The sequence below is a fragment of the Typopeltis vanoorti genome, chromosome 15, assembly GCF_054136105.1.
Source record: "Typopeltis vanoorti isolate ZY-2024b chromosome 15, IOZ_Tvanoo_1.0, whole genome shotgun sequence".
NCBI lineage: Eukaryota > Metazoa > Arthropoda > Arachnida > Uropygi > Thelyphonidae > Typopeltis > Typopeltis vanoorti.
The window spans coordinates 79,291,331-79,312,869 of record NC_143563.1 but is presented as its reverse complement, the minus strand read 5'-3'; the positions used below and the strand labels follow the sequence as shown (position 1 = coordinate 79,312,869).

General features: G+C 34.6%; 1 protein-coding gene across 1 annotated transcript in view; it reads left to right on the top strand.

Annotated features, from left to right (window-relative positions):
- The window catches only part of mRpL45 (mitochondrial ribosomal protein L45), a 130,310-nt gene that overhangs the window by 38,383 nt on the left and 70,388 nt on the right, over window positions 1–21,539 (top strand). The window contains exon 4 of the mRNA XM_090405615.1: window positions 12,762–12,826. Coding sequence (XP_090261741.1) covers window positions 12,762–12,826 — 65 coding nt within the window. The remainder of the gene's footprint in view (window positions 1–12,761; window positions 12,827–21,539) is intronic.

Here is a 21,539-nt window from a genome sequence, read left to right as displayed (position 1 = left end):
GGTCACAGGGGATGGAGGGATAAGAGTGTTTCATAAATTGATTACAAAGATATGGAAGACAGGATCATGGCCTAGAGACTGGAAGAAGTCGGTTTTCATATCGCTGTATAAGAAGGGAGATATGAAGGCTTGCAAGAACTATTAGTTTAATATCTCATGCAAGCAAAATTTTATTGATGATTATGCTAAATAGGATTGAGGCGAAAGTTGAGGTAGAGATGCCAGAGGAACAAGCAGGTTTTAGGAAGGTAAGGGTACAAGAGATCAGATCCTTTGCCTTAGACAGATCATAGAAAAACATAAAGAATTTTCACTCCCTCTGGTAATGTATTTCTTAGACTACTCTGAAGCTTTTGACTGTGTTCAGCATGTGAAACTGCAGGAAGTAAAGAAAAGAATAGTTTTCTGTAAGATACTATCAGGTTGATAGCCAATCTATACAGGGAGCAAGAAGCCACGGTAAGAACAGGTGTTGGATTAACTGATTGGCTTCAGGTTGGAAAAGGAGTTAGGCAAGAATGTTTACTTTCTCCTCACTTGTTTAGTATATATGTTGAGACATCATGCGTGAAGCATTGTATAAGCTCAAGACAGCAATTAGGATAGGAGGTAGATTGATCAGTAATCTGATATATGCGGATGATACAGTACTCCTCTGTAATGACAAGAAAGAACTAGGACAAATTCTTGATAGAGTTAACAAGATCAGTAATAACAGAGGACTTCAACTCAATCCTAGCAAGACAAAGATTATGGTTCTCAAAGGAAATGCAAACAGGGAAGCTCTTGAGAAACAAGTGTACCTTAATGGAGAAAGAATTGAAAAGTCAGCAAGTTAGTACTAGGATCCATTATAAATGTGAAGAATTGCTGTTCAGAAGTCAGAAGAAGATTAGGAATGGCAAAAGCAACAGACAGTTGGAAATTTGTCTAAAATCTGGAAGGATGAATCTGTCTCCATGGGAATAAAGTTTAGGATTTTAGATGCAGTTGTTTTTCCAACAGTGACTTATGGATATAGACTTGAAACCTCAAGAAGTCAGATAAGAAAAGGATAGCTGCTTTTGAGATGTGGTGTTACAGAAGGCTGTTGAGGATATCGTATACTGAAAGACATACAAATGAATGGTGTTAGAAAAGATCAGTAGAACTTTAAGGCTCCTTGAGGATATTGACAGAAGAAAGTTAAAATATTTTGGACACATTGAGAGGATGGATGGAGGACTTCTCAGAACAGTACTAAAAGGTAAAGTTCCTGGAAAAAGAGGAAGGGTAGACCATCAATGAGATGGATGGATGGTGTGTGTGGAGTGACTGATCTTCAGAGAGTTGAAGCCCCTAGAAAAGCATACAACAGGACTGCACTGGTTTCGACCTTTATTAAGATCTCATCAGTGGCAGCCAGACCCAGAGCTGATATTAAGCTGATATACTTTCCACTTGGTTATACTATAAATTAAAGATAACAAGAAATTATATATTTGGTTTAATCCTTTATCCAAGGTTGAAACCGGTCTGGGTATGGGGCCCTTCCCATAATGCATAGCATTATACATATCTGTAAGGATATGTGTTTTGCATTATGGGATACTAAGGCAAGTGATGTGAAGTCATCAGCTTCTATATACGAGTCCTTCCAGTCCTGAAAATACTTCAGGTGCAAACTTTGTTTGCTTATACTTGGATAAAGAATTCATCATCATCATCATCATGCGTATTCAAGGATTTAGGCCTAGCTTGGCCTGTTTCCGCCTTAGAAGTCATCGGTGAATCTTTAAAGAGGACGTCTTGGTTTTCTTTTTCCTAATGGCTTGTATTTTAAGGCTTGTTTTGGTGATCTTTCTATTTTCATTCTTTGAACGTGTTCCATCCATTTATATTTATATTTTTTAATTTTTTCCATTACTGATTCTTGGTTTAATTCTTTAATTTCTTTGTTTCTTTTGTGATCTTGTTTGTTTTTGAACTAGGTTTGGTTTAAATATAGAGTTAATTACACCTGTTATTTTTTAAATATTTTGCAATTTTTAGGTATATATCTTTTTCATTTTCATACGTGATCATACATCCTAGGTAGTTAAATGAATTCACCTGTTCTAAGATCTTGTTATCTATTACTATTTTTGTTCTTACTGGATCTTGGCCTTGAAAGGCCATAGTTTTTGATTTTTCTGTTGATATTATCATACCATAATCTTTGGCTATCTCATTTAGATCTAAAATAGCTTTCTGGAAGTTATCTTCAGAATTTGTAATTATTGTTTGGTCGTCGGCAAAAAGGAGAGTGTTCAAGTTCACAGTAGGAGAAAGTTTAATACCTTGATGGAAATTTTTATTCCATTTTATTATTATTTCATTTAGGTAAATATTAAATGAAGTTGCTGAGAGGGACATCCCCGTCGGACCCGTTGGTTTCTCTCTCTCGTATATGATAGCTCATGATTTAATCTTATTTGTATTTGATTATTTTCATATATACTTAAGATAGCTTTTATGATATTATTTAGTATATCTCTTTCTTTAAATATGTTAAATAAAATGCTTCTTTTAACTTTGTCAAATGCTTTTTCAAAGTCAATAAATGCAATTGGGGTGCTTAAGTGTCAAAGCTGTATAACTGAGAGGAGACCTCCACATAGCCTTTAAAGGAATGCAGAGAACCGACCAGGGCTTCTGACCTAATGTCCAATCCTCACCATCTCGTAGTGCACCCTGTTGGGTATCTACCTGGATAGTGAACAGATGAGGATGGGCTGGCAATTTAGGATTTAGCCGACCAAATTGCATTCTTATTGGTTAAACCAAAATAAAAATGATGGTACAACATGACAAAATTTCATGCCAGCTGGGGCATCGCCCAGATAAACAAGAACCCTGTTGTTTTCGCCTGGGAACGAGGGTGAACAGCGAAAAGTCAGTTACTGGAACAAATCTAAAAACACACCCCAACTCAACATCACCAGAGTTAAAGATCGGTACTATCAACGTAAGAAGTCTGAATGGCAAAGAAATGGAGCTGGCTGAGGAATTAGATAAGTACCAGATCAACATAATAGGGGTGACTGAAACAAAAAAGACAAAAACTGGTGAGATCTTTCTGAGCAATAAATACAAAATGTTATATTCAGGCAATGACAATCAAGGAAAAGCAGGAGTAGATATATATTCAACACTAAATACGAGGCTAATCTTTTTGAATGGCAGCCAATCACAAGTAGAGTGATGTGGGCAAATATCAGAATGGCAAACTGGACAATGAGACTTATTTGTGCCTATGGTCCCACAGAAGGTTCTACTAAGGTAGAATTGGAGGAATTTTTTTGAGGCTTTAGAGAAAGTAACTGACACAATGAAAAAGGAAAAGTTGGTCCTTGTTGGGGATCTAAATAGCAGAGTAGGAAGTGAATGTCAGACATACAAATATGATTTGGGAAAATTTGGAGAAAAGAGCAAAGCTAATAATAATGGCAAATATAATACCTGTTGGATTTCTGCTCAGGACATGGACTGGTTATTACTAACACCATGTTCCAACATAAAAATGTGCACAAATTCACATGGAGAGAAGAGGCAAGGAATAAGAAAAGTCTCATTGACTATGTTATTGTTGATAGTGATGTTTTCTCCCTGGTGCAGTACACGAGAGTGTACAGAGGATTTGAAATTGGAAGTGTTCACTATTTAGTCTTGAGCAGGATAAAATTTAATTTCATATTGAAAAGAATAACATGTAAGAAAGTTTTAAAGCGAATAAAAGTTGAGCAGCTCTCAGATGTGAACTGTAGACTAACATATACAAAGATTATTGAAGAAAATATGAAACAGTTCGAGATCAGGAACCAAACTTTGGAGATTCGGTGGCAAGCCTTGAAGAACACGCTGATTGATTCAGCCAGAGAGGCATGTGGTGAGGTTGTCTGCAAGGATAGAAAAATCAGAACTCCATGGTTGATAAAAGTTAAAGAGGCAGTAAAGGAAAAGAAGAAATAGTATCAAAAGTTCCTGGCAAATAAGTGCTTTTGCCTTTAGAGAATATAGAGACAAATGTAAGAAAGCGAAACACTATGTAAAACTAGCTAAACAAAAGTCATGGGAGGACTTTGGCAAGAACATAGAAAATAAATATCAAGAAGGGTGTAAGATATTCTGGAGCTTGTTGAAGAAGCTTAGAAATGGAGGAAAGAGTGCTGTAAATGGAGTTAGAGATGATAAAGGTGACATGAAAACAGGAGAAAAAGATATTCTTGAAGTATGGAGTAATTACTTTGAAAAATTGCTAAATGAAACAAGCAGTGATAGCACAGTGGTAAAAAACACTCTATAGGCATACAGTCAGGAATACATATCCATACTTGAAGTAGAAAAAGCCATTAAAGGCTTGAAATGTGGAAAGGCAGCAGGATTAGATGATATTCGACCTGAAATGCTGAAGTATGGTGGTATAAAAGTCTTAGAGTGGCTGCACTGTATAGTTCAGACGGCCTGGACAGAGGGACGAATTCCTGATGATTGAAGTAGAGCTCTGATAGTACCCATATATAAAATGGGAAATAAAACTGAATGTGAGAATTACAGAGGTATTTCCCTACTGAGTATTCCTGGCAAGATTTATGCAAGTATACTTGAGAAACAATTGAGAAGAATTATGGAAGAAAAGCTTGGTGAAGAACAAGCTGGATTCAGGTCAAATAGAGGTTGTCAGGATCAGAACTTCACTTTGCGACAAATAGTTGAGAAAGCATGGGAATATAACAAAGATATGTATTTAAGTTTTGTCGATCTGGAAAAGGCATATGGCAAGGTGCCAAGAGAGAAGCTATTCAATATACTACAGTTATATGGTGTCAATGGGGCATTATATCAAATAATACTTAGTCTTTATTTGAGTTGCAAGTCAGCAGTTAGAATTAAAGGATACACAAGTAGATGGATTAATGTTAAATCTGGCGTTAGACAAGGATGTACATTTTCCCCTCTGTTATTCATTATCTATATGGATCACATTATGAAGGAAAGTGGTATTAAACATATCAGAATTGGAGATGTTAATGTCAACTCTTTGCTTTATGCGGACGATGTTATACTTCTGAATAAATCTGCTACAAGTTTGCAATATTCCCTGACTAAATTGAATAACTCTTGTAATAGATATGGTATGAAGGTCAGCATTAAAAAGACAAAGAGAATGAAAATAGGTAGATTTGTTGAAAATGTCAACTGTGTTGTGAACGGGGAACCTGTGGAACAAGTAAAAATTTCAGCTACTTAGACACGATTTTTAGTGAAAATGGTAAATTCAGTATAGAAATAGACAACAGAATCAGCAAAGCTGGTATGGTGGGAAGTCAATTGAATAAATTCATATGGAATAAGAGAGAAATTAGTCGGAACACTAAATTAGCTGTATACAAGACAGTGTTCAAACCAGTTTTAACTTATGGATCTGAGAGCTGGGTCAGAAGTAAAACACTTGACCAAAGACTAGAGACTGCGGATATGAGAGTCCTGAGAAAGATTAGAGGTGTGAACAGATGGCATCAATGGCGATATCATGTTAAAAATGAGGATATTAGGAAAGAACTTGACATTGTCAGCATCCAGGAATGCGTTAGCAGAGCTAACGCATTCCTGGATGCTGACAATGTCAAGTTTGACAATCAAATGAAAAATCATGCCTAAGTAGCTGAAATGTTTTACTTGTTCCACAGGTTCCCCGTTCACAACACAGTTGACATTTTCAACAATTCTACCTAGTTTCTTTGGCTTTATCTTTTTAATGCTGACCTTCATACAATATCTATTACAACAGTTATTCAATTTAGTCAAGTGGTATGGTCACTTAAACAGAATGGGCTAGGAAAGATTAGCAAAACAAGTGTTCTCTGCCAGGTTGGCAAGAAAACGACCCAGAGGAAGACCAAGATATAGGTGGATTGATACAGTACAATGTGCCTTAGATGATAGAAATATAAGATCTGATAATGATAATATTGGAGTCTTGACAAGTAATAGACTGATTTGGAGGAAAATTGTAGATACGAAGTTAGTAATTCTGTAAATTTTTCATGTAGTACTATCATATCCTGTGCACCTCTTGTGGGTACATGTCAGGAATTTGATGATGATGATGTTTCTAAATTGTATTCTATTTTTTTTTCTGTATTATTAATTTTAGGCAAAAGGTCTATACATGATCGTCCTTTTCTAAATCCATTCTGTACTTCTAAATTAAAGTTTTCGGAATATTTCATTAGTTTGCTATTTAAAATTCTACTATATATTTTGTAACAGGAATTTAGTAATAGAGATGACCCTATTGTTTTTAGGGTCATCTCTATTACTTTTTTTAAAGATAGGAATCACAATTGCTTTTTTCCATTCTATTGGGGGGGTTACCAGTTGTATCAATTTTATTTTAAAATAATAGGAGTCTTTCTTTGAATCTTGTTCCTGCATATTTATATAGTTCTGAACCTAGCTTATCTTCTCCAGGTGATTTTCCATTTCTTGTGTCTTTCAGGCTGATTTCTAATTCTTCTTTAGTTATTACCTTTTCATTAAATGTTTGCCAGTTGTCTTTTTTAAAATATTTACCTGTCCACAATTCTGTGTAGAAATTTAGAAATTCTTCTAATTTCAATTCAGTGTTTAATTTTATGTTTTCTTTAGTATAAGAAACTTAAAACCGAATAAGAAACTCATGTTTCTTATTCGGTTTTAAAACAATGTGGGATTTAATATCCCCTTAATTTAAATAATGTTTATATCGCCGAAATGAAGCTTATTAGCTCTTTATATTTAAGTAACTTATTGGTTGCACCTGTTTGGAAACTTGTATAGCAGAGTATATAAGTTCTTTTCGCTATACACTTTGGTATTAATATTAATTGGTCTAGCTACTCACTGATGAAGCCTCGAAAAAGGCTGAAACCGGTCTGGGTAGTGACCTTCCACCATAATGTAATAACAACATACATTTCCTAGGAAATGTTTTTTTACATTATGGGAAATACCTAAGAATAGCGATCAGAATTTCACCACCTTTGCTACGAGTCGTCCGGTATTGCACTACGTACTAGGGTCACTTGCATTAGCTCACACTAGTGGTCGCCGATACTTTATGGTTTACTATATTCGGCAAGAAACTCTCTGATTCCAATCTTTGTGTTTCTTATTCAGTTTTAAAACAATGTGGGATTTAATATCCCCTTAATTTAAATAAATTTATTATTAAGGGATATTACATCCCATATAGTTTCTTAGCCGAATAAGAAACTCAAAGAGTTTCATGCCGAATATAGTAAAAACTATATATAAAGTTCGGCGATTCCAAGGCGTAAGCAAATACCTGGATACTGCAGCACTGATCCCAAAGGGTAGTGCAAGCTGGGGCAACTCGTGGTAGAGGTGGAGCGAGCTCCGATCACTATTCTTGATATTTGCCCGTACTACATGAAAAAAATTACATCATTATTAATTTCCTATCTACAATTCTCCTCCAAATAAGTCTGTTACTTGTCAAGACTCCAACATTATCAGATCTTATATTTCTGTCGTCTAAAGCACTTTGTACCGTATCAATCCACCTATATCTTGGTCTTCCTCTGGGTCGTTTTGCTGCCAACCTGGCAGAGAACACTTGTTTTGCTAATCTTTCCTCGCCCATTCTGTTTAAGTGACCATACCACCTAAAATTAGCTCTGCTAACGCATTCCTGGATGCTGACAATGCCAAGTTCTTTCCTAATATCCTCGTTTTTAATATGATATTGCCATTGATGCCATCTGTTCATGCCTATAATCTTACTCAGGACTCTCATATCTGTGGTCTCTAGTCTTTGGTCAAGTGTTTTACTTCTGACCCAGCTATCAGATCCATAAGTTAAAACTGGTTTGAACACTGTCTTGTACACAGCTAATTTAGTGTTCCGACTGATTTCTCTCTTATTCCATATGAATTTATTCAATTGACTTCCCACCATACCAGCTTTGCTGATTCTGTTGTCTATTTCTATATTTAATTTACCATCTTCAGTAAAAATCATGCCTAAATAGCTGAAATGTTTTACTTGTTTCACAGGTTCTCCATTCACAACACAGTTGACATTTTCAATGATTCTGCCTATTTTCATTGTCTTTGTCTTTTTATTGCTGACCTTCATACCATATCTATTACAACAGCTATTCAATTTAGTCAGAGAATCTTGCAGACTTGTAGCGGATTTATTTAGAAGTATAACATCATCCGCATAAAGCAAAGAGCTGACATTACCATCTCCAATTTTGATATCATGTTTAATACCACTTTCCTTCATAATGTGATCCATATAGATAATGAATAACAGAGGGGATAATGTACATCCTTGTCTCACACCTGATTTAACATTAAACCATCTTCCTGTACTTCCTTCAATTCTAACTGCTGACTTACAACTCAAATAAAGACTAAGTATTGCTTGATATAATGCCCCATTGACACCATATAACTGCAGCGTATTGAATAGCTTCTCTCTTGGCACCTTGTCATATGCCTTTTCCAAATCGACAAAACTTAAATACAGATCTTTGTTATATTCTCATGATTTCTCGACTATTTGTCGTAAAGTGAAGATCTGATCCTGACAGCCTCTATTTGGCCTGAATCCAGCTTGTTCTTCACCAAGCTTTTCTTCCACAATTCTTCTCAACCGTTTCTCAAGTATACTTGCATAGATCTTGCCAGGAACACTCAGTAGGTAAATACCTCTGTAATTCTCACATGCAGTTTTATTTCCCTTTTTATATATGGGTACTATGAGAGCTCTACTCCAATCATCGGGAATTCGTCCATCTGTCCAGGCTTTCTGAACTATGCAGTGCAGCCACTGTAAGACTCTTATACCACCATACTTCAGCATTTCTGGTCGAATATCATCTATTCCTGCTGCCTTTTCACATTTCAAGCCTTTGATGGCTTTTTATACTTCAAGTATGGATATGTATTCCTGACTGCATGCCTCGTCAGTGTTTTTTACCACTGTGCTGTCATCACTGCTTGTTTCATTTAGCAGTTTTTCAAAGTAATTACTCCATACTTCAAGGATATCTTTTTCTCCCGTTTCCATGTCACCTTTATCATCCCTAATTCCTTTTACAGCACTCTTTCCTCCATTCTTAAGCTTCTTCAACAACTTCCAGAATATTTTGCCACCTTCTTGATATTTATTTTCTATATTCTTGCCAAAGTCCTCCAATGACTTTTGTTTAGCTAGTTTTACACAGTGTTTTGCATTCCTGCATTTGTCTCTATATTCTCTAAGAGCACAAGCTGACTTATTTGCCAGGAACTTTTGGTATGCTTTCTTCTTTTCCTTCACTGCCTCTTTAACTTCCTGTGTCCACCAGGGAGTTCTGATTTTTTTATCCTTACAGACAACTTCACCACATGCCTCTCTGGCAGAATCAATCAATGTTTTCTTCAGAGTTTGCCTGAATCTCGAAGGTTTGATTCCTGTTCTCAAACTCTTTCATTTTTTCTTCAATAATCTTTGTGTAATTTAGTCTACAGTTCACATCTGAGAGCTGCTCAACTTTTATTCACTTTAAAACTTTCTTACATGTTATTCTTTTCAATATGAAATTCAATTTTATCCTGCCGAAGACTAAATAGTTATCACTTCCAATTTCAAATCCTCTGTACACTCTGGTGTCCTGCACCAGGGAGAAAACATCACTATCAACAATAACATAGACAATGAGACTTTTCTTATTCCTAGCCTCTTCTCTCCTTGTGAATTTGTGCACATTTTTATGTTGGAACATGGTGTTAGTAATAACCAGTCCATGTCCTGAGCAGAAATCCAACAGATATTTGTCATTATTATTAGCTTTGCTCTTTTCTCCAAATTTTCCCAAAATATTTTTGTATGTCTCACAATCATTTCCTACTCTGCTATTTAGATCCCCAACAAGGACCAACTTTTCATTTTTCATTGTGTCAGTTGCTCTTTCTAAAGCCTCAAAAAATTCCTCCACTTCTACCTTAGTAGAACCTTCTCTAGGACATTGGCACAAATAAGTCTCATTGTCCAGTTCCCCATTCTCATATTTGCCCACATTACTCTACTTGAGACTGACTGCCATTCAAGAAGATTAGCCTTGTATTTTGTGTTGAATACTATGGCTACTCCTTCTTTTCCTTGATTGTCATTGCCTGAATATAAATTTTGTATTTATTGCTCAGAAAGATTTCACCAGTTTTGGTCTTTTTTGTTTCAGTCACCCGTATTATGTCGATCTGGTACTTTTCTAATTCCTCAGCTAACTCCATTTCTTTGCCATTCAGGCTTCTTATGTTGATAGTACCGATCTTTAACTCTGATGATGTTCATTTGGGGTTTGTTTTCAGATTTGTTCCAGTAGCTGACTTTTCGCTGTTCGCCCTGGTTCCCTGGCGAAAACAGCGGGGGGCCTTATTTAACCTGGCGACGCCACAGCCGGCATGAAATTTTGTCATGTTGTACCATCATTTTTTTATTTTGGTTTAACCAATAGGAATACAATTTGTCGGCTAAATTCCAAATTGCCAGCCCATCCTCGTCCGTTAAGTATCCAAGTAGATACCCAACAGGGTGCACCACGAGAAGGTGAGGATTGGACATTAGGTCTGAAGCTCTGGTTGGTTCTCTGCATTCCTTTAAAGGCTATGTGGAGGTTTCCTCTCAGTTATACAGCTTTGATCCTTAAGCACCACTTGTATAAGACATAATTATAATAGACATAATTCTTATTGTATAAGAATTATGTCTATTATAATATATGTTCTGTTTGGTTTAATTTATATTTGACTTGCTCATTTGTTCTGTTTCTGACCACTGAGTCTTATTTATTTTTCTTACACATTTCATTTTGATTGCTCTGATTTTCTGTATTTCTATCTGATTTAGTCTCCATGTCTTAGCTCCAAATGTTGCTGTAGATATAATAATAATTATTGTTATGTGCACCTTGAAAGAGTACAAGGACTCATTTTTATAGAGTTTAAGTTTGAGGCTTTTTGAAATGCTGTTATTTTCCCATATTTTTCTTCAATTTATTTATATCTGACCATTCTACATTAGTCTGTATTTTACTATTTCTGTGTTGTTGAAGTTCTGAGTAACGAAGCTACCAAGATGTGTAAATTGCTTTACCGGTTCAAGTGTATGATTTTCTAAGTTTATTGAAATTTTTTCCTTGTATATTCGTAGTTTCATTGTTTTCAATCTTGTTATCTCTTTCTTTTCAGATCATGGTAAATATCTGTTAATTTATAAAATTTTGGAATTCATTCATTAGTCTCCTAACGCTTTTCTAGCATTTCCATGCTGAAATGGCAGCTATTGAGCTTTTAATTCATTATCCATGCTTATTACTATACCAATGAAACTTCACTCATAACAAGCTAATTATCACAGCGTATAACAAAAAAATAAACTACTCTTTTTTTTTTTTTTTTACATTTTTTCAAGAATAATTATAAATTACATAAAATCTTCTTTTAATTACAAATTTTAAACTGAAAATAAGATTCACAAATTAGTACATAATCTTTATGATGCTGTAAAATTCAAATGTAAATAAACTACATTTATGTAAGCTTTTTTTTTTTTTACAACTCAACAAATTTTTGCAGGGATTGCAAATAATACATAATTTTTATAACATTCATCCTCCAAATCCCACAGTAATTTGCTCACAGATATTGATGGACAAAACAAATCTAATAGGTTCTGATGCATGTTGCAAAATGGATCTGAAAAGATACATTTCATAAGCATTCTTGTATAGCAAAATCATTTATTATCACAGCAAATGATTTTTAGCTTGTGTCCTGTAGAAAGTATTGTTTTTTTGCCTAATGTTGTCATGAAAAGTGATCTAAAAACTAAAATTGAAATGACTTGTCAAATTTGTTGGATCATCTCAGTTTTAGTATTTTGGGTGCAATCCTATGAAATTTTCATCATTTGCTAAGAATAATAATCTACTGTAATGAAAACATGGAAATTGAGTAGACAAACCATATTTCATTTAATTCCATACACCCAGAGCAGAGCAATTGCTATCCACAATTTCAAAATGTTTGGCCAGATTTTGCATATACTAATAGACTGGACTGATTGAAATGATTATTGAGATGAGTGCACATATTTTTGTAAAGATTCCAAATAATGAATTTCAGTAAAATCCATCCAGTCAGCCAGAACTGAGAAATAACTCACACTTGTATATGTATGGATCTAGATAATAAATAAATAATAAAAGAAAGAAAAATTTAAATTATTCGAAAATGATTCAAATCGGTTCATTTTTGCAATTAATTAAATATTTCACACATCTGAAAGGTAAGTAAAGCACTAAATGATGCAAAACGATACATCAGTTTAACATTAATGAAAAACTAAAAATTTAATATTTAAAAAGGAAAACAAAACATAAATTTAAATAAGAAAGATAATATAAGAAAATATGAATGTAATATCTCTCCTACTTTCTACATTGGAAGTTCTAAATCTTACTAGGGATTTAAAGGGAGAATGATATATAGTATTGTCCCAATCTTATCTCTTTATTATTACTCCACATTGAAAAATATTTAGCATTTTGCTAAATGATTTATTGATAAAATATTAATAAAGATGTCTTGAAAGAATAATCAGTGTAATTTTTATTGCTAATTCTTTATCTTCTCAACTTCTTTATAGTGCACTCTACCTTAAATTATAAATATTTATTTTATAGGTGATGTATTTGAACCATATGTCCCTCCAGAAGGCGATGGAAAGATTTCGGTTATTACAATTGCAGTGAGTATCTGTCCACAAAATTTTAATGTATGTCCTATAATTAATCCATGGCACTTCCTAAAATCTAAGGTGGTATGGCCACTTAAATAGACTGAGTGAGGAACGGTTAGCAAAACAGATATTTGATGCCAAGATGGCAGGAAAGAGACCCAGAGGAAGACATAGGAAATGGTATGTGTGGATTGATTCAGTCAGAACTGCCTTAGAAGAAGGAAATGTTACATATGACAATATTGGAGTGCTTACAAGATGTAGACTCAATCATGTAGTGCTGTCATATTAACCTGAACACATTGAGGATATATCATCACCATCATGAAATTCCTGCCATGTACCCTCAAAGGGAATGTAAAAGATATGATAGTACTACATGAAAAATTTACATCATTACTAACTTCCTATCTACAATTTTCCTCCAAATCAGTCTGTTACTTGCCAAGAATCCAACATTATCAGATCTTATATTTCTAATGTCTAAGGCACTTTGTACAGTATCAATCCACCTATATCTTGGTCTTCCTCTGGGGCGTTTTGCAGCCAACCTTGCAGAGAACACTTGTTTTGCTAATCTTTTTTCGCCCATTCTATTTAAGTGACCATACCACCTGACATTAGTTCTGCTAACGCATTCCTGGATGCTGACAATCTCAAGTTCTTTCCTAATATCCTCGTTTTTAACATCTTATTGCCATTGATGCCATCTGTTCACACCTCTAATCTTTCTTGGGACTATGGAATAAGACAGAAATTAGTCGGAACACTAAATTAGCTGTATACAAGACAGTGTTCAAACCAGTTTTAACTTATGGATCTGAGTGCTGAGTCAGAAATAAAACACTTGACCAAAGAGTAGAGACCGCAGATATGAGATCCATAAGTTAAAACTGGTTTGAACACTGTCTTGTATACAGCTAATTTAGTGTTCCGACTAATTTCTCTTTTATTCCATATGAATTTATTCAGTTGACTTCCAACCATACCAGCTTTGTTGATTCTGTTGTCTATTTTCATATTTAATTTACCATCTTTACTAAAAATCGTGCCTAAGTAGCTGAAATGTTTTACTTGTTCCACAGGTTCTCCATTCAAAACGCAGTTGACAATTTCAATGATTCTGCCTATTTTCATTGTTTTCGTCTTTTTATTGCTGACTTTCATACCATCTCTATTACAACAATTATTCAATTTAGTCAGGGAATCCTGCAGACCTGTAGCGGATTTATTTAAAAGTATAACATCGTCTGCATAAAGCAAAGAGCTGACATTAACATCTCCAATTTTGATATCATGTTTAATACCACTTTCCTTCATAATGTGATCCATATAGATAACGAATAACAGGGGCGATAATGTACATCCATGTCTCACATCAGATTTAACATTAATCCATCTTCCTGTGTATCCTTCAATTCTAACTGCTGACTTACAACTCAAATAAAGAGTACGTATTGCTTGATATAATGCCCCATTGACACCATATAACTGTAGCGTATAATGGCTTCTCTCTTTTCACCATGTCATATGCCTTTTCCAGATCGACAAAGCTTAAGTATAGATCTTTGTTATATTCCCATGCTTTCTCAACTATTTGTCGTAAAGTGAAGATCTGATCCTGACAGCCTCTATTTGGCCTGAATTCAGCTTGTTCTTCACCTAGCTTTTCTTCCACAATTCTTCTCAACCGTTTCTCAAGTATACTTGCATATATCTTATCAGGAACACTCACTAATGAAATGCCTCTGTAATTCTCACATTTAATTTTATTTTCCATTTTATATATGGGTACTATGAAAGCTCTACTCCAATTATAGGGAATTCGTCCCTCTGTCCAGGCTTTCTGAACTATGCAGTGCAGCCACTGTAAGACTTTTATTCCACCATACTTCAACATTTCTGGCCGAATATCATCTACTCCTGCTGCTTTTCCACATTTCAGGCCTTTGATGACTTTTTCTACTTCAAGTATGGATATGTATTCCTGACTGTATGCCTGTTGAGAGTGTTTTACCACTGTGCTATCACGGCTTGTTTAATTTAGCAATTTTTCAAAGTAATTACTCCATTTAAGGATATCTTTCTCTACTTTTTCATGTTACCTTTATCATCTCTAACTCCTTTTACTGCACTCTTTCCTCCATTCCTAAGCTTCAACAACCTCCAGAATATTTTGTCACCTTCTTGATATTTATTTTCTATGTTCTTGCCAAAGTCCTCCAATGACTTTTGTTTAGCTAGTTTTACACACTCTTCATCTTTCTTACATTTGTCTCTGTATTCTCTAAGAGCACAAGTTGACTTATTTGCCAGGAACTTTTGATATGCCTTCTTTTTTTCCTTCAGTGCCTCTTTAACTTCTTGTGTATACCATGGAGTTCTAATGGAGTTCTCAAACTCTTTCATTTTTTCTGCAATAATCTTTGTGTATTTTAGTCTAAGTTCACATCTGACAGCTGCTCAACTTTTATTCACTTTAAAACTTTCTTACATGTTATTCTTTTCAATATGAAATTCAACTTTGTGCTGCTCAAGTTTAAATAGTGATCACTTCCAATTTCAAATTTTCTGTACACTCTGGTGTCCTGCACCAGGGAGAAAACATCACTATCAACAATAACATAATCAATGAGACTTTTCTTATTCTTTGCCTCTTCTCTCCATATGAATTTGTGCACATTTTTATGTTGGAACATGGTGTTAGTAATAACCAGTCCATGTCCTGAGCAGAAATCCAACAGGTATTATATTTGCCATTATTATTAGCTTTGCTCTTTTCTCCAAATTTTCCCAAAATAGTTTTGTATGTCTGACAATCATTTCCTACTCTGCTATTTAGATTCCCAACAAGGAACAACTTTTCCTTTTTCATTGTGTCAGTTACTTTCTCTAAAGTCTCAAAAAATTCTCCACTTCTACCTTAGTAGAACCTTCTGTGGGATCATAGGCACAAATAAGTCTCATTGTTCAGTTCCCCATTCTCATATTTGCCCACATTACTCTACTTGAGACTGCCTGCCATTCAAGAAGATTAGCCTCGTATTTTGTGTTGAATACTATGGCTACTCCTTCTTTTCCTTGATTGTCATTGCCTGAATATAATATTTTGTTTTTATTGCTCAGAAAGATCTCACCAGTTTTGGTCTTTTTTGTTTCAGTCACCCCAATTGTGTCGATCTGGTACTTATCTAATTCCTCAGCTAGCTCGATTTCTTTGCCATTCAGGCTTCTTATGTTGATAGTACCGATCTTTAACTCTGGTGATGTTGAGTCGAGGTGTGTTTTCTGATTTGTTCCAGTAGCTGACTTTTAGCTGTTCGCCCTGGTTCCCTGGCGAAAACAACAGGGGCCTTGTTTAACCATGTGACGCCTCCAGCCGGCATGAAATTTTGTCATGTTGTACCATTATTTTGTATTTTGGTTTAAGCTAATAAGAATACAATTTGGTCGGCTAAATCCCAAATTGCCAGCTCATCCTCGTTCGTTCAGTATCCAGGTTGATACCCAACAGGGTGCACCACGAGAAGGTGAGGATTGGACATTAGGTCAGAAGCCCTGGTCGGTTCTCTGCAGTCCTTTTAAGGCTATGTGCAGGTCTCCTCTCAGTTATATAGCTTTGACCCTTAAGCACCTACCCACCATTGAGGATACATATCAGAAAATTGATGATGATGATGATGATATTAACCTCCCTACTGGCTACCACATCCACATTTTTGTGGATGTTAAGTATACAATAAAGTTGGAAAGACATGGATAAGAAGTGCTAACCATCAATTATCTCCATTTAGAAGTGTAATAATCCTTTACACTCAGAAGAACCCTTAACCTGATTTACTCACATTTGTAGCTGCATCTCAGATCCAGTGCTAGTAAGCAACATGAAATGCATAGTTTTCCTTACAGTATATGCAGCATAGCTGTAATTTTAAATAGAGATACAGATTAAGTGTATATTGATACATTTATAATTTTAATCCTCTTCTCATATAAGTGTAGGTTATTGCTAATGGTAGGACAAACTAAGAGAAATGTCTATTTTGATATGTTTTTTATCTTAAAAAAAATTCATCAATGTGTAGAGAAAATGGTTGCAATGAGTTATGGCACATAAATCTTGTATTAGCCTAGAAAAAGAAATGCCATAATTAATTAATTTTGTCTAATTACACTTGGATGACCATGCTTATTGATGATAATTATTTTCATGAAACAATTGTTATAAAATAATCACAAAGGTATTTATTAAAAAATGTGCTGTTTCTTATAAATTAATAAGTCTTATTTATTGTTAATTCACAGTTCTAGTTAGAAATCACTTCACATCACTTAGAAATCAAAATGCTTACAGTTTCCTTACTTGTATGGTTTGATTTACAGAAAAGAAATTAATACATTTATAATAACGCATAATGTCATCTGCAATACTTTGAGCTACATTTGTCTCCCTCATTTCTAAGAATCATGCTTCAATTATAAATTGTCAATTCAAAACAAAGTTCACGAAAAATTAATTTTGTGCACTTTATTTTGAAAAAAGAAACAAAGAACATTGTTCCTGTGGTGTTAGTTACATTGGTCAGACCTCTAGAAGCTTCGAAACGAGACAGAAGGAGCACATAGGCTGTTAGAAACAACAGACAAGTTATTTCAGGCCTTTCTTCCCACTTCGCCACTACCAACCATCTTATTGAGTGGGATAAGAGTCATATGCCCTATATAGAAGAGAACTACCATTTCAGAATCTTCAAGGAAGCTGCTATATTCACCCGTTCAACAGGAAACCTAAATAAGAATCAAGGTCTAATCCTACCTGATATTTGGAAAACTTTAATTAGATCACTAAACACTAAAGAAATGAACTTTCATGCCAATTACATTATATCTCTCAACCAATAAATCATGTACCTGCGACACGCGTATTGTCTCATGCACAGTACTAATTTTGTATGAATTAGAACTGTCAGTTAAAACCTGGTCTATTACCTTCATATCGCTTCCAATTGTATCCCTGAAGATGCCGATAGCAAAAATCAGTGAAACTAGTCGGATAATAAATATTACTCTCTTGACTAACATTTCTTAAAAAAATGAGTTATAGTTTCTAATACAAGTAGTCAAGAAAAAAGTCACACTATGAACAGGATCGACGAGATCACTAAACTAAAGGTACGCAATCTTGAAGGTTTAAAATGCAAAAAGGCTAAGTGTTTAAACCATCTGACATTTTTAAAAAGATGTCGAGACAATACCATTATCCCAAAATTTCTTCGTCTCAAACAACATTTTAAAACAAAAAATACTAATATTATTTACCAAAAAACTTTATTCGCCCTTCTCCAAGAAAGAATTAGCCATACGAGATCCTTGCTCAGCCAAATAGACTCTCAATGCTATGATTTGTTCACAGACATCTCTAATAACCTTGACGAAGATACCTGCCAACTTTTAGATATGATTTACAACAATTATGCTAAAAGCTTCAGTTACAGCAAAAAGATGAAATTGATAAATTCAACCTGCTATATGATAATCACATTAACTCCTCTAAACTGTGTTTACCAGATAACCAAGTTATAGTGAACCAATCTAATCACATTTTAACAAAACCTGAGATCTCAATTCTCAAAAAAGGATTCAATTTTTGCCTTAAAATCTACTTCTATTCCTAAAATAGATTTCATCTGCAACTTAGAAAAAGCCATCTCATTGTTACTACACCCAATAGCTCCATAATCCTCTCTACTCCGTCAAGATCTCCTAACACCAACTCTAACTAAATGGAAAGAAGAACACTACTCAAATTAAAGAATAATAAAGACATCATCATACTTAAAGCGGACAAAAGCAATAATACTGTTATCTTAAATACAAAAGATTATGAAGAGAAAATTAACAATCTATTATCAGACACGTCTCTCTATGATGTTCTCAGTACAGATCCTATGCAAAAAAAACCATAATGATACCAACGAACTATTACGTGGAATGACTAACTGGCCTATAGATTTAATAAGGAAGCTAAAATCCATGCACCCGTTGACTCCAAGATTGTATGGTGTTCCTAAAATACATAAAGAAGGTACACCAGTATGTCCAATAGTTGATGGAATCTATTCTCCAACTTACCAACTGTCTAAATATCTAGCCAAAATTTTACAACACATTCACAACTCGGATACTTATATCAAAAACTCACAACATTTTATTGAGAAATTAAAAAACATCCCTATCTCTGAAGATGATGTACTAGCTAGCCTTGACGTCACATCTCTGTTTACAAACATTCCAGTTGTGGAAGTCATCAACATCTTATACAACTTGTTCACATTAGAAATTGAAAAAGATGAAAAACTTCCCTTCCTAGACATCCTAATAAAGAAATAAACCAATAACAGTATCAACCTGTCTGTGTATAGAAAACTTACGAATACTGGACATTACCTCAATTTCAACTCGTCACATCATTTATCCCAGAAACTTAGCATCATCCATATACTTAAGAAAAAGAGCTATACAGTATACCCCAAACCAAGATGACTTACAAGAAGAATTAACTACAATATCCAGAGAGCTTAAATGGTTATCCTAAAAGACTCATCAACAAGATTCTCTTTACAGATATACCACAAAGAACGTGAGGACACCCAATACATCAGCACTGTAAGTATTCCATTTGTGAGCACCATTTCCAAAAAATTGGCTATCCTTCTAAAATCACACAATATTAGAGTAACATTCAAGCCAGTCAACACTATTCGGAAATTTTTAAGATCATCGAAAGACCCTCATCCATTCTACAAGTACTCTGGAGTATACATATACCTTGTTCCTGTGGTGTTAGTTACATTGGTGACCTCTAGAAGCTTCGAAACGAGACAGAAGGAGCACATAGGCTATGTTAGAAACAACAGACAAGATATTTCAGGCCTTTCTTCCCACTTCGCCACTACCAACCATTTTATTCAGTGGGATAAGAGTCATATGCCCTATATAGAAGAGAACTACCATTCCAGAACCTTCAAGGAAGCTGCTATAGTCGCCCATTCAACAGGAAACCTAAATAAGAATCAAGGTCTAATCCTACCTGATATTTGGAAAACTTTAATTAGATCACTAAACACTAAAGAAATGAACTTTCACACCAATTACATTATATCTCTCAACCAATAAATCATGCACCTGCGACACGCGTATTGTCTCATGCACAGTACTAATTTTGTATGAATTAGAATCAGTTAAAACCTAGTCTGTTACCTTCATATCGCTTCCAATTGTATCCCTGAAGATGCCGATAGCAAAAATCGGTGAAACTAGTCGGATAATAAATATTACTCTCTTGACTAACATTTCTTAAAAAAATGAGTTATAGTTTCTAATACAAGTAGTCAAGAAAAAAGTCACACAAAGAACATTGTAAATTAAATTTGGTAAATTAAATTTTCTTCTTCATATCTTCATTGGTATGAAGAAGATAAGAAAATACTATATATTATTATTATTGTTGGGTATTTTCTTGCGGCACAAAGATGAAATTACTGCACATTTGAAAAAGAAATATTGTGTTGGCAAATAAGTTCATTCGGTTTTTCAGAGTGGAATGAAACACATTTTATTTAATATATATAATGCATACTAGTCAGTTATAAATTGACCCTCTTTATCAATGACCTCTTGCCATCTATCCACCAACTTCATTATGCCACGTTACATAAAACTCCTGAGGTTTACTGGCGAAAAACTGATCCAGGTGTCTTTTGACAGCCTCCTAATTTGCAAAGGTTTTTCTGTTCGGTGAATTCTGCAGTAGAATAACCAGTGATCAAATAATTATTTCTTTAGCTTACTGTGTGTAATGTAACTCAGCTTGTCCTTGTATATTTGTATATACTCCAGATGATGATCTTAATATGAAGATTGAAACTTTAGGAAATTAAAAGAGTTATTTATAGCAATGTTGTAAAGTCCATAATTTCTAAAATGAATGCTGATCACCGTGCAACACTAAAAGAAAGGATTCTGATAATTCATAGAAATTCGACCCACAAGCGATTCAATCAATACGGTAAGCTGAAGATTCATTTTTCTGGTTTGATCAATCGACTGGCTTTTTTAAAATTGTGTAGGGACAGCAATATCATTCCGAATTGCATCAAATTAAAGAGAAAATTTACTTCAACAAAGGTACAACGAATATACCACCACATGGAGTTAGCGTTACTCAGAGAACAGATCCAGGCTACGAGAAAAAAACTTGGCCGTTACTCAAAACCATGTACAAAATGTAAAATCTGAACTTTATAGTTATTTGAACGCAGATATTTGGATTATCCTCGAAAAGATTACGGACAACACGCCGAACCATATCTTTCAAACTAAGAAAGAAAACCTCATATCCAAATTTCATAGACTAAAAGATCAACAAAAACCAACTGACATATTCGAATTTCTCCACAGTGAAAGTTAACAACCAGCAAGAAGCAACAGGAGCCACCAATCGCTTGTAGGTAACAGTAATGTAATTAACCTTTCCGACCACGCCTTACACAAAGATGAACTCTCGCTACTCAGCAATGGTCTAATTTTGCCATAGCACCCAGATTGATGAACAAACTAGATTTTATTTGTAATATTGAAAGAGGCTTAAGATTCATCCCAAATAACATAGCAGACAAAATACGTTTAGAAACCGCCAACATTTTAAATATAAATCATAAGA